The following is a 12,369-nucleotide window of genomic DNA, read 5'->3' as shown; positions in this document are numbered from 1 at the left end:
CGGCTATCTTGAGCTTATCGGGAAATATTCCAGTGCAGGAAATCAAGTTGCACATATATAAAATGATAAGCTAATATACTGAGAAACAGCTTATGATTGCCTGCTTTTATACCATAATTACAAGCTGCACAACTATTCCGCGGGTTCATCATGAATAAATTCGTCTTCGACTCATGGGTGGGAGCCGCAGAAATTGATTCCTTAATGTCATTTGTGAGGTGCAATTTATACCGATTATCGGTATTCATCTCAGAAAATGCCCCTGATCTTAGAAAATAGTCATTGAACATATCAGCAAGCAATGTGCCTGAGAAAAATTTGCCCCCCGTTAAAAGTTAAGAAATAGTATATGTGTTCGCTCTTGACTAAACATCGTTCAGAGTACTCCAAATTGTTTTCCGATCATTCATAATGCTTGCAAACTTATTTTAGTAGTAGTTTATGCGTGCCCGCTTTATATAAGGTTCTAACTTATTCCTTGTCTGCTCAAACTAAAGGAAGTACGCCATCGGTATTGTATTGATAAAGCTGTTAAGTAGCTTATCTAGCTCTTTCATTCTTTTGTAAAAGGGAGGCTAAAGGTGATCCATGGCTTTCTCGCTTTTTTGTCCGTCTTTTTCAAAACAGGTAGGAACCAGTTATGAAATCTAACTTTCACCAGAAATATTTCCTACGCAAGTACAGCGTCAGTGATTTCGGGAATTTGGCTCTGGTGAGCTTCAGAAACTAATTCTTTAACAGTCTTGATCTTCTCGGTGGTAATCTTTCTGCAATAAGTTGAAGCAAATCTTTTTCGTTGACTTATGCGTGATGTGATGAATGCGAAAATTGGTTAGTGGTCACTGGCTCCGGGTACAAGAATGCCAGCACACCTATAATTTTTGCCGTTGGTGAAGCAAAAGTCAAGAAGAGTTTCAGGATACCCTGCCACTCTGGTAGGCATCTGAACTTTGTTATCATAGCCAAAACACAGCAGTCCCAAAAAATTTGAGCTTTAGCGAGCTGCGCCATGTATGCACTAGATGTATGCGGCTCTTCAATGAATCTCTCGGCAACCTGCATTGCTTAGTATGAGCGATTGTGCATACACCAAGCGAGAACAATTCTCAGCGTTCGCATAGGCAGGCACGCCATGCTTCTCGTCTCGGAGGCTATGCTAGGACTTGGCGACAATGCCACTACATCGCGGAGTGTATCCAAAAGAAGCGCATATAGGAGCCCGGTGCTACATGATGCGTTTCTCAGGCGCCATGGATTTCGGAGGACACTCGCAGGCTTCGCTATGACGGCACTAGATGGCGCCCAGTGTTCTTAGGGAAGCGTGAAAGAGGCACACACTGCTGCAGCACACACCTACATGGCAATACTTTGTGTCGTTATATCAAATGCTAACGCATTACCGTCCACAATCATCTTAGTTTGGTTCTGCGGCAATTTCTTTCTTTTTGTGATATTTACACTGCCACACTAGCACTTTACGTCGATATGGTGACAATTTTAAGATGTCACCAGCAGCTGAAACTAATGCAGTGTTTGGGTACCGGACCCAGACAAGCGGACCCCCAGTTCGTATAAGTTGTTTTTCATCAAGTTGAGCGAACGTTTGAGCATAGCGTCCGGAGAACAAGTATTTGCAATCACCGGATTGACCCGTTCAAAAGGCGAAGAACAATAGGGAAGCACCGGCTTGGTAGCACGACGTTGGTAACTTCAGCATGGCGGTCGCCAAGGTGCAGACCTAGGTGCATATACCACATAGCTTTCCTTGGATAGGCAGTTGATGCGTCATCTGTAGCGGCATAAGACACTGTTTAACAAAGTAAATTATGCACCGCTAGGCTAAGCACTTATGTAGAACAATAAATAAAGAATAAGAAGTCACGAATGCGTTTAAACATTGTATTTACATTCTTCTTTTCTCGCAATGGACACGTCTTGTTCTCGTCTCATACATAGCAGGTCAAATCACTGAGAATAAGAGAGGTGCAAGAGCCGATGTACACAAAAGTCCTTCGAAGATACCGCCTTCCATTTCAACTTACCAAACTTGTTCAAATAAAAGCGTACAATGATGTTAAAGAATAGTACACAGCACTGAGCAAAGCAGAGAACACGGTGGCAATGGCGGTAGCGGTAACGTGGCGGTAAACCGAAGAAATAAGCGAATTTACGAGCCTGGATAGGCAAAAAAATGGCCAGGCTTAGCTTGGTTAAGCCAAGAATGCGTTGCATATTGCCCGAGTTTGGGCCCAGCTTTTCCTCCGGCTGTCGTGACGTCACGTCACGTGGTTGCGCTAAAGGTCAATGGGGGCTGCCCGGCCGCGCCCAAGGGCTGAACTGAGTGATTGCAATATGCAACGCATAAAAGAACAGATAAGTGAAGCGTCCTTTCACCACCGCCGCCGCCACCCATGTGTCCAGTCGCAGTTTTCGGCACCGGAAGCGCGACAACACTTGCACGAGGTCAGTGACGTCGATCAGCACGCAGTTCCGCAGCCACGCTAGCGGTTTCTAGGTTGTCTGGTGGGTGGAGAAAATTTGACGATGAAGAACACGTTGAAAAAAAACGTCGCTTAGGAAAGCAGCAGCAGGCGCGACGATTCCAGCAATGCAAGAACTGTGAAACACCGCCTTCCCAGAAGTCAGAACCAACCTGGATAGGCGAAAACGAACAGGTAAGTGAAGCGTCCTTTCACCACCGCCGCCGCCACCTGTGTGTACTGTGGGTACCGTGTCAGCACACGTGTGCTCAATGTAATTTACTATTACATTCAGCATATCTTTTCAAGAACTCGTTGGGAATGCTATCGGGACCGTTTGCTTTCTTCACGTCTAACTCAAGTAACTGTTTAAATATTCCGGAGTCGTTTATTGTTAATGTGTCAATAGTGGGGAAGGACGACGGTGGCAAATATGGAATTGTGTCGTTATCCTTAGTAAAGACTGATTGAAAGTGTTGGTTAAATTTATCAGCGAGTGCCAGTTTTTCCTCGCGTGGACGATCTGGTGTCGCTGCGGGGCGTGCGCGAAAAAAAGTTCCAAAAGCGATTATGGTTGTTATTGCAAAGTTTAGGCAATCTTTCATTCAAATATATATGCTTCGCAAGCTTAGCCTTTAACTTGAGTTTGTCGGCAGGGCGGAAGAGTTGCGATTTTTTTTGTGTGTGTACTTTCACCGTTCTTTTTCATGCTACGCCACAAGCGTGTTATTCTGCGCTTGACGTGAATTATATCGCGTGTTATCCAAGGATTTTGTTTGTTTGATTTTTTACTTTTTTCAGTATATAGTGACGCTTGCAGTGTGAGACTATACGCTTGAAATTGAGCCAGAGATCATTGACGTGAACAGAACTATCGTTGGCAATTTCGGAAAATTCTTGGTATTCGCGTGCTCAATAGCTTAGTATAGCGGAATCATCTGCTTTTTCAAAATTATGGACAATAACTTTAGTAGTTTTAGCTGTTGAAGTGCATCCGAGGGGCAGCTGGCATTATGGTATGTTGTGGTCTGTGATACCGTTTATGATCTCCGAGTTCAGTAGATGAAGGGGGAAGTTGTCACTAATCAATATTAAGTCTAGGATGTTATCGCTTGTTCCTTGTGTTCGCGAAGGAGAGGTTACAACTTGACGAAGCCCGAAATTTCATCATCATCAACATCATCAGCCTGGTTACGCCCACTGCAGGGCAAAGGCCTCTCCCATACTTCTCCAAATACCCAGGTCTTGTACTAATTGTGGCCATGTTGTCCCTGCAAACTTCTTAATCTCATCCGCCCACCTAACTTTCTGCCGCCCTCTGCTACGCTTCCCTTCCCTTGGAATGCATTCCGTAACTCTTAATGACCATCGGTTATCTTCCCTCCTCTTTACGTGTCCTGCCCATGCCCATTTCTTTTTCTTGATTTCAACTAAGATGTCAATAACTCGCGCTTGTTCCCTCACCCTATCTGCTCTTTTCTTATCCCTTAACGTTACACCCATCATTCTTTACATAGCCCATTGGGTCGTCCTCAAGTAGAACCGTTTTCGTAAGCCTCCAGGTTTCTGCTCCATACGTGAGTACTGGTAAGACACAGCTGTTATACATTTTTCTCTTGAAGGATAATGGCTGCCCGAAATTCACCAACAAATAAATGAGCAAATCTGATGAGAGTGAAGTGTGGTGCATGATATTCCAGTCAATATCTGGTAAATTGAAGTCTCCCATACGAACAACTCGGTTGCTAGCATGCTTCTGCATAAACTCCTGTACAGTAATAGCACTTTCGTGACCAGAAAGAGGACTAATGTAAAAGCAACCAGTAGTTATAGCAAAATCATCGCACATAATCCTGCAGAACACAGCCGCGACATCTGGAAGGTCGGGCATCAATACAAAGGGTAAGGACTTCTTAATAAGCAGAGCTGTGCCACCACCTCGAGTTGGTCGATCTTCACGGATAACTGAATAGTTTGGGGGTGCTATTTCATGGCTGTATATTTCTGGGAGAAGCCGTGTTTCAGTAATAGCAACAATGTAAGGGCAGTATGGAAGCTGTCATCTTACATCAACGAAATAAATAGTCACGAAGAACTTGCTATGAGCTAAAGAATGAAATGGCACTCGAGAGCACCGGTTCAGGTTTAGTTACGCAAAAGAAAAAAACCTTTCTGGTAACTTACCTGCTTCACCACTTGATTCGGCTGCCCCGCCACACAAAAAAAACAAATAAAAGTGTTATAGCTTCTAAATGATAAAAATTGTGCACAAAACATCGACGGTGATTGTATATGGAAGCGAATAGCTCTAACCAACAAAAAAACCAGCAAGACAGAGCGCGAGAGAACAAGCCAACAAACTACTGCTTTTATAGGCAGAGTATAGCCACCACTCATCCACTACAAACCACAAAAACGGCCGAAAGAGCCAAAGAATGATATTCTCTTTAAACCAGTGACTCATAATTCTCACATCCAAGAAGCTCACACACGCGCGACTGACTGGAAAGGTTAAATAAAATGTCGTACTCACATGCAGCCATCATGCAAGCATCGTAAAAGCTCAGACATCTTGATGCGTGCTCCACGTTTCGGTACATGTGCTTTTTTGTATTGGTTTCATCTCTCAAGCCAAGCACTATTGCGCTATTTCTTCATGGCTATTTTTCATTCACATTCGCCTGAAATCCTTCATAGCGCATTTATAGTGGATGCTTAACACTGAGTTATCAATTTCCGTGCAAAAAAAAGGCAATAGTGAGCCTACCTAGGTCACAAGGTGACAGTATTTGAAATGCCATTTTCGATGGGGGCGAAATGCGAAAACACCCGTGTACTTAGATTTAGGTGCACGTTAAAGAACCCCAGGTGGTCAAAATTTCCGGAGTCCCCCACTACGGCGTGCCTCATAATCAGAAAGTGGTTTTGGCACGTAAAACCCCATATATTATTGAAATGCCATGCATCACGGGAATACTAAGACAGCTTTAGGCTTACCCATACTGAACGGTACTCACCTACGGGGCAGAAACCTGGAGGCTTACGAAAAGGGTTCTACTTAAATTAAGGACGACGCAACGAGCTATGTAAAGAAGAATGATGGGCGTAACGTTAAGGGATAAGAAAAGAGCAGATTGGGTGAGGGAACAAACGCGAGTTAATGACACCTTAGTTGAAGTCAAGAAAAAGAAATGGGCAAGGGCAGGACATGTAATGAGGACGGAAGATAACCGATGGTCATTAAGGGTTACGGACTGGATTCCAAGGGAAGGGAAGCGTAGCAGGAGGCGGCAGAAAGTTAGGTGGGCGGATCAGATTAAGAAGTTTGCAGGGACGACATGGCCACAATTAGTACATGACCGAGGTTGTTGGAGAAGTATGGAAGAGGCCTTTGCCCTGCAGTGGGCGTAACCATGATGATGATGATGATGATGATGATGATGATGATGAACGAAACAGAGGGAGCCGGCAAAACAGAATCCCCCTCGAACTCCTTCTGATGACCAGGATACAGTCGGTGGGTCGTAGATGCGCCACGATAACCTGTTTTTGTGCAGGAGAGCATTAATCGGAACAGTATCGGTGCCACAGAAATACGGAGCACAACCTTGTTGTGTTTTTCCCCCTCTTCCTCGTGTTCTTCTTCTGCTTCTTCCATCAACTTATGGCACGTCCCAATGCCTTCTCGCCTTCTTCTTCGGTCTTTATTTCGCCAATGCTTTATTATTGATGGGCAGATGAAAGTTTCAGTGAAACTATAGAACAATCCTTTTTGGCATGCCTAATGGAAAGATCCAACTATATAATGTAACCAGTGAGCTAAAAAAAGCTCCAATTTCGAGGAGGAAGCCTGCCCGTTGCAAATCTATGTACGGCAGCGTGCTGTTGTACCTGCTAAAGAGTGAAGCAATGCACCAACCTGTAATCTTTCACCCTACTTAAAGATCTACATTAATTACATTTCAGTTGTATATGTTTATTGAATGATGTGTCACGTCATTCTTCACAAGGCCTAAATTTTGTTGCCAAGTAGGTGCCTTCTCGTAAGACCCTCTTTGCCAGCTGCTACTGCATGTTCGCCTTCCCGCGGTCCTCTCCGGGAAGAAATCCATAGAAATAGAAATGAAACAAATCTCTTACCACGTAATTTTTTCTCCATATTTTATTCGAGTGAATAGTAGCAGCATCACCCTCTGCCTTTTATTTATTTTACCGGACCTCATAACGCAATATTTCGAGTTGTCATCTACTGTCTTCATGTTCAGTCCATAATATTTTTATTTTTGCGAAAGCATGAAATGGCCCATCGAGCGAAACAACCGGTGCCATCCGTAGCAGAAAAATGGCACCTAAATTCCTATTTGCTGTGGCATCACGTCACGAGCGCACCTCGACGGAGCAAATCGGTGGAATCAGAACACCTGCTGCCGTGATAGCGTAACAGGTGTGCGCATCGGTGAGAGGACATCGGGGAGCGGAAATCGCTGCGACGGAAATCGCTACGACGCCACGTCGTTAGCGCGATTCGACGAAGACGATACGGTGACGTGAAGCAGAACGTCTTCGATATGCAGTGAAGTGTGTCTAAGAGAGAGAGAGAGAGAGAATAAACATTTTTATTCGGTGAATGAAGCTTTGGAGAGGCGTCCTCATTCCAGAATGCCTTGAACTCGGGCCGCGTCCTGGGCCCTCGCAATCAGCTGTTGCTGATCCTTGAGATCGGAGCTGGCCAAGGCTCTCTCCCAAAGCTCGTTAGTGGGGTAAGGGTTCGGAGGATTTAATGGTGCCGCTCTGCAACCCCCTACTATGTGCCTGAGGGACCCGGGCTCTGCAAGCGAACGTCTGGAGGCTCGAAAACGCGCAGCGGAGCGGTGTCGAGTGGCCGAGGTGAACCCTGAAGAACGTAGCGACCGTTTAGCACAGAAACGCGAATTGTAAATGTGTCGATTCAATGCAGTGAGACAGCAGCGGTTCAGTAAATCTTGACAATGTACACCACGTCAAAACTCGAAAACATTACACGCAGCGCAACAAGGATGGCTCGGCAGCGTTCAACTTTGGACATTAGTGAATTCGCATTCACAACTCATATTAAGTGCTTAGGTGTCCTCGGCTTTGCGCTTGCGTTGTCACGTGTCCTAACTTTAGAAAGAAATTAAGTGCAAGCACGGAGGCCAGTTTTATACAGATACAACAACAGAAACATATTGAACATGTTGTCCATCATCCATGTCTCGTAGTCTTCCGGTTGGTCAGTTCTTACCTTCACACCTCTTGTACGCTTTGGCGGCCTGCTTTTGACCCATGGCATATCCAAAGTACTACACGGGCGTCCGCTGTCGATGCAGCAGAGGCGTACGTCGGACATTGAACTGCGTCTTCGCATGGTTGAACCCAAGCACACGTGATGGCTGGTGTCGTCGCATGGCACAAGGCGATAGCTAATGTCGTCGCATGGCGATAGCTACAACCTCATTCATTCGCATGTCTGTTTTAGCTACACCTCTTCCATTTCACAAATTATACATTTTGCTGTCCCTACTGTGAAAAAAAGCCCAGGATACATCACTGGATCTGGGAATCCCTACACCCTCCGGGCTACTTCCCTATTAATTCACCTTCAACTTCCCCAAGGTAGATTGCGCTGACCAGCTTTGACCCGGAACAGGAGCGACGGCTGATCCAGTGGGCAGGTAGAGTGGTGCGAGCCATGCGACCCTGAACTCCACTCTGCGAGGAAGTGGCTCCACCTCAATCTTACTAAGTGCTCTCTCTCTCTCTCTCTCTCTCTCTCTCACTGTAGCAACCTGTAGCGCCTGCGGCAAACTACGCTACGCAGCTCGAAACTGCAACCTCGGAGTCCACGCGCCGCTGACGCAGCTACGCGCAGTGCAAATATGACATGATTTCTTTTTTTTTTAAATCGCCGACATATAAAATTTCTTTGAGTGAGGTCAAAATTAGGAGTCATGTTGTTCATGAGAATGCCCTCGTGCTCACGAAATCAGCCAATAGCGTCCATTGGCTAGTGGCTTTCATTGACGCTGCCTGACGATATCGTCGAAGTGGAAGCAAGCGATTTTTACTGTTTTTGACACGAGGTCGTGAACTCCCTGCTCCGTACACCTCAGTAATGGCTAGTTCAAATTTTCACAGCAGCCTCTACGACAGATCGGCAAACTTTTCGTACTATGTTCAAAAAATTATTTAGACCTACTTTAACTCGGCGCCGACACCTGCTTCCTTTTTCCAATACATTTCAACTGCAGAAATCATCTTATGAGTCGAACGCTGGACTTACTTGAATGAAATGTCTTGCATTTGAGACACAAATTTAAACGCTAGTGACTGTAGGAAGCAGCAAAATTATTTAGGGCTTGTAAATTTTTTTCGAGAATTGTGACAAAAAAAATGACGCAGTTTGCAAATGTGAAACTCTGCACCAAACCATATATCCCGCTTCTCTAAACTGAATTCGTTAGATCATCCAAAGCGGATAAGCTTGATATACAAATTTATTGACTGAGTAAAATTAAAGATTCACTAAAAAGTTTTGCCATATTTCTCTAGGCGTGTAATACAATTGCGTCCGCCTTAGAATGAATCGTTCAGTTCATGTATTTATATTTTCTTTTCCGTGAGGCATATAATCAAAACCTTATCACGAGTCTCTCACATACTGTCAAGTTTGTGTTGCGTTTCTTCGTGTTATAGTATTCGTGTGCATTGTTCTTTTACCATCCTTATAAAGCAACAAAAGAAACACATGCCGTAAAATAGGAACTTGGCAGCGTTTCCATACCGAGGGTCTGGCGCTCGATTTTATGCCACGCTCATCATTCACCATGACGACCGGTTGATGCCGCAGATTACGCAGGCGGAGCATCACTCTGATCACCAATGTTACGCGAATAGTATTAGCATTGGAAACACTGTCATTAATAATAGCTGCAAGATCACGGCTCTTGTCGTGTTTTCGTGTGTTTGCTTAATTTCTACCAGGCTGTACAATACTGCTGAGTTCAGAGCGAATTGATGGGGCACTTATTCCCGCTTCCACTGCAGTCTTTTTTCCCACTTCTGAGAACAGCGAAGAATACAGTACAAATTTCCTGGCATACAACCCTTGTGTTTAACATCCCATTTGCTATAACATACAAGACATCAATTATCTCCCAGTGTACCGAAAACAGCGCGCGCCACTGCTTTCCTTCAAGGGGGTCATATATAGGCGCAGGCCAAGCGGTACAAATAAAGTTGTGAAACACAAGCAACAAGATTCAGTGAACGACGGTAAACATGTAACATCATATGGTCAAGTCAACATTTCTATCCTCACGTGTACGACAAATGAATATGCAACTTGTCAATCTACAGTTATGTTAAAGTCTCCCTTCTCAAGTTAGGCAGCAACAGACTCAATTATGCTATTCTCGAACTATAATATTTGGTGTTTGAAACAAAATCACGCATAAAACAAGAAAAGCACTGCAATGTCACTTCACAGTAGCACAGCCCCACTCGTAGGTTCAAGAAATTCTCCATCTACGACAGGCGCCTTGGCCCAAGAAGATGTCCCATTGGGCCGGCGATTGGGGACCACATAGCGTTGAGCCCTTAAACGCCGACTAGGTGACGAGCTTGCATTCCGCCACGTTGGTGAAGTTCTCCATGAAGTCGTGGATGTTCTGCAGCAGCGTCAGCCTCTTGTACTGTCCGGTGTACAATACCTCGGGGCACGGTTTAGCCTCGCTGTCGGCATCGATGTCGTAGACGGCGAGCCCAAACTCGGCCGTTTTAAGACCGTCCTTGAAATCACAAATCTGGATAGTGTACAGAAAAAGAATAGGAGGCGTAGGGGCTACAATACGCAATATCACAGTCTTTCGGTTATATAACATTGAGTTATATAACACTATAACCGCATGAACATTCTTTCCGCGTGACAACAGCTTCCAATCAACTTCCATTCTATTAAAAATTACACTCGCTTATTTAATTTTCTTTTCTTTTTGTTTGGGGGGGGGGGGGGAGAGAGGTGCGGGGATTGCCGGCCGTTTCTTTTTTTTAGCGACGGAACTGCTGTATTTCTATAAAATATATCTTGTGACTGACTAAATTCTGTTCTACAGCTGAAATTCACATTCCCCTCAATAGGTTCATTCCTGCTACAAGGACAAGCATCGCACAATTGGCCTCGAAAATCGTCTCTACAAGACAGCAAGTCCTGCTGTGCGAAAAAAAAAATTCTGCAGATTCCATCTCACGATGACTGTCGACATTGATGCGTTTAGCATGGATGCAACATAACGACAACAGCATATTGCCGCCGTTGAAACGAGTGATGTGCGAGGCCTGTACTGCAGCGGGACTCCCATTTCACGCTTTCCTAAGAACACTCGGCCGCATCTAGAAGCACCACTGCGAAACCGGCGTCAGGCCTCCGAAATGCATGGCGGCCTGGTGCATGTAAATGCTGAGAAAGGCGTCCTGGGGCAACCGAGCTCCTCTGTCACTTTTTTTTTTTGAAACGTCGTGCGATCGAGTGGCCCTTTGAAGTCTACGAGCAGCCTAAGAATAGGAAGCGTGGCGCTCCCGGGCGTCCGAACGCTGAGAATTGTCTCCTCACTTGCGCACACCAACTGCCACTTACACACTGATAAATTGGCGACAAGTTCATTGAACAGTGGTACATATCCAGTGCATCCATGGTGCAGCTCGCTAAAGCATTGACGTGAAGGACGTTTACTAAAAGGGGGCACATACGCAGTGCATTTACTGGGCGGAGCCTCCTAAAGCGTCGGGTAGCTGTCTTTAAAAAGTAACGCTTGTGACACGCGTTCAGTTCAACCCAGCATCGGAAGAACATACAGGATCTTTTTTTTTCGTTATTGTAAAACGGCACATTCTGAGTGGCACATACGTAGTTACTCAAAGTGGCATCAAAAAGGTTCATTGAAGATCAGCACAGACCACATATTCAGTGCTCCAAGTACAAGTCAGAGAGTTTCATTGAACATTGGTACCTACCCAGTCCCGCAGCTATGGTCAACCATGTTAGGTATGTGCCACTCCTCAATGAACCTCCTTCCAGTAGACTTGGGCCAAAAGGTATGTGACATTGGGTATGCGGTTCTGTTCATAGTAATCGTAACATATAAACCACATCGCCAAAAAAACATCCTTCTTAAGATACTTTGCTAAACACGTTAACTTCACCGCAAGCAAACTGTCATTTATGAGATTCCACTCTCGTGTGGTAAGATCGTTGCAAAGGGATCAGGCTAGTTTGGACACAACAGAAGCCTGAGCGCATGTGTTGTGTTCTGTCGTTTCACCCCCCCCCCTTCTTTACAACAACTTTCTACTACTATCCGAAACTAACAAGGCCAAAGGACAAACGTGTGGTGTGGTTTAAACGCTTGCCTATCAAATTGCTTCTTTATATGTACAAATATTTAACCGTTGTCAATCATGCCAGTGTTATGCAGATGTAGGGCCATGGTCTCGTAAATATTTAGGGGAGAGGCAAAAGGGTTTTCCTTTCCAAACTTCACCTTGGGCTTCAAACAATGGCATGTGTGTAGTTATATTCCCCATAATCTGTTAAAGCTGTGCTGAGTTTACGATCAAGACATTTGAAATTTTTGAAATATCTTTTAGCTGCGCCTTGCCTTTTTTCGTTATCATTATCAACAATATATTCCTTTCATACCGCAGAATTCAGCTTTCTTAGACACGTTGACAACTTGAGGTCCGCGAAATTTCTCCGCATAGTCCTGGAGAGCACTTAACAAAGGTTTCCTAAGAAATTAAAGTTTCACGAGGCACGTAAACTGAGTCTTCTGCTACACAGAAGAAAGTGAGTACGTGCACCGCAAATGCACAT

The 12,369-nt window shown here is 44.8% G+C and overlaps 2 protein-coding genes across 15 annotated transcripts in view; one reads left to right on the top strand and one right to left on the bottom strand.

The window, feature by feature from the left end:
• Positions 1-2,372: 2,372 nt before the first annotated feature.
• The window catches only part of LOC135895820 (uncharacterized), a 155,821-nt gene continuing 145,824 nt past the window's right edge, over positions 2,373-12,369 (top strand). For 4 of the 7 annotated variants that reach the window (XM_070523609.1, XM_070523611.1, XM_070523610.1 and 1 more), the window contains exon 1: positions 2,373-2,463. In XM_070523609.1, the coding sequence (XP_070379710.1) occupies positions 2,412-2,463 (52 nt within the window). In that variant the 5' untranslated portion in view covers positions 2,373-2,411. The other 3 variants (XR_010562484.1, XR_010562492.1, XR_010562487.1) reach the window with 1 other exon arrangement.
• Positions 8,989-12,369, bottom strand: part of LOC135895788 (uncharacterized) — a 50,608-nt gene continuing 47,227 nt past the window's right edge. For all 8 annotated transcript variants that reach the window (XM_065423957.1, XM_065423991.1, XM_065423982.1 and 5 more), the window contains one exon: positions 8,989-10,303. In XM_065423957.1, the coding sequence (XP_065280029.1) occupies positions 10,109-10,303 (195 nt within the window). In that variant the 3' untranslated portion in view covers positions 8,989-10,108. The remainder of the gene's footprint in view (positions 10,304-12,369) is intronic.

The sequence above is a fragment of the Dermacentor albipictus genome, chromosome 8, assembly GCF_038994185.2.
Source record: "Dermacentor albipictus isolate Rhodes 1998 colony chromosome 8, USDA_Dalb.pri_finalv2, whole genome shotgun sequence".
Taxonomy (NCBI): domain Eukaryota; kingdom Metazoa; phylum Arthropoda; class Arachnida; order Ixodida; family Ixodidae; genus Dermacentor; species Dermacentor albipictus.
This window is presented reverse-complemented; position numbering and strand designations above follow the sequence as displayed.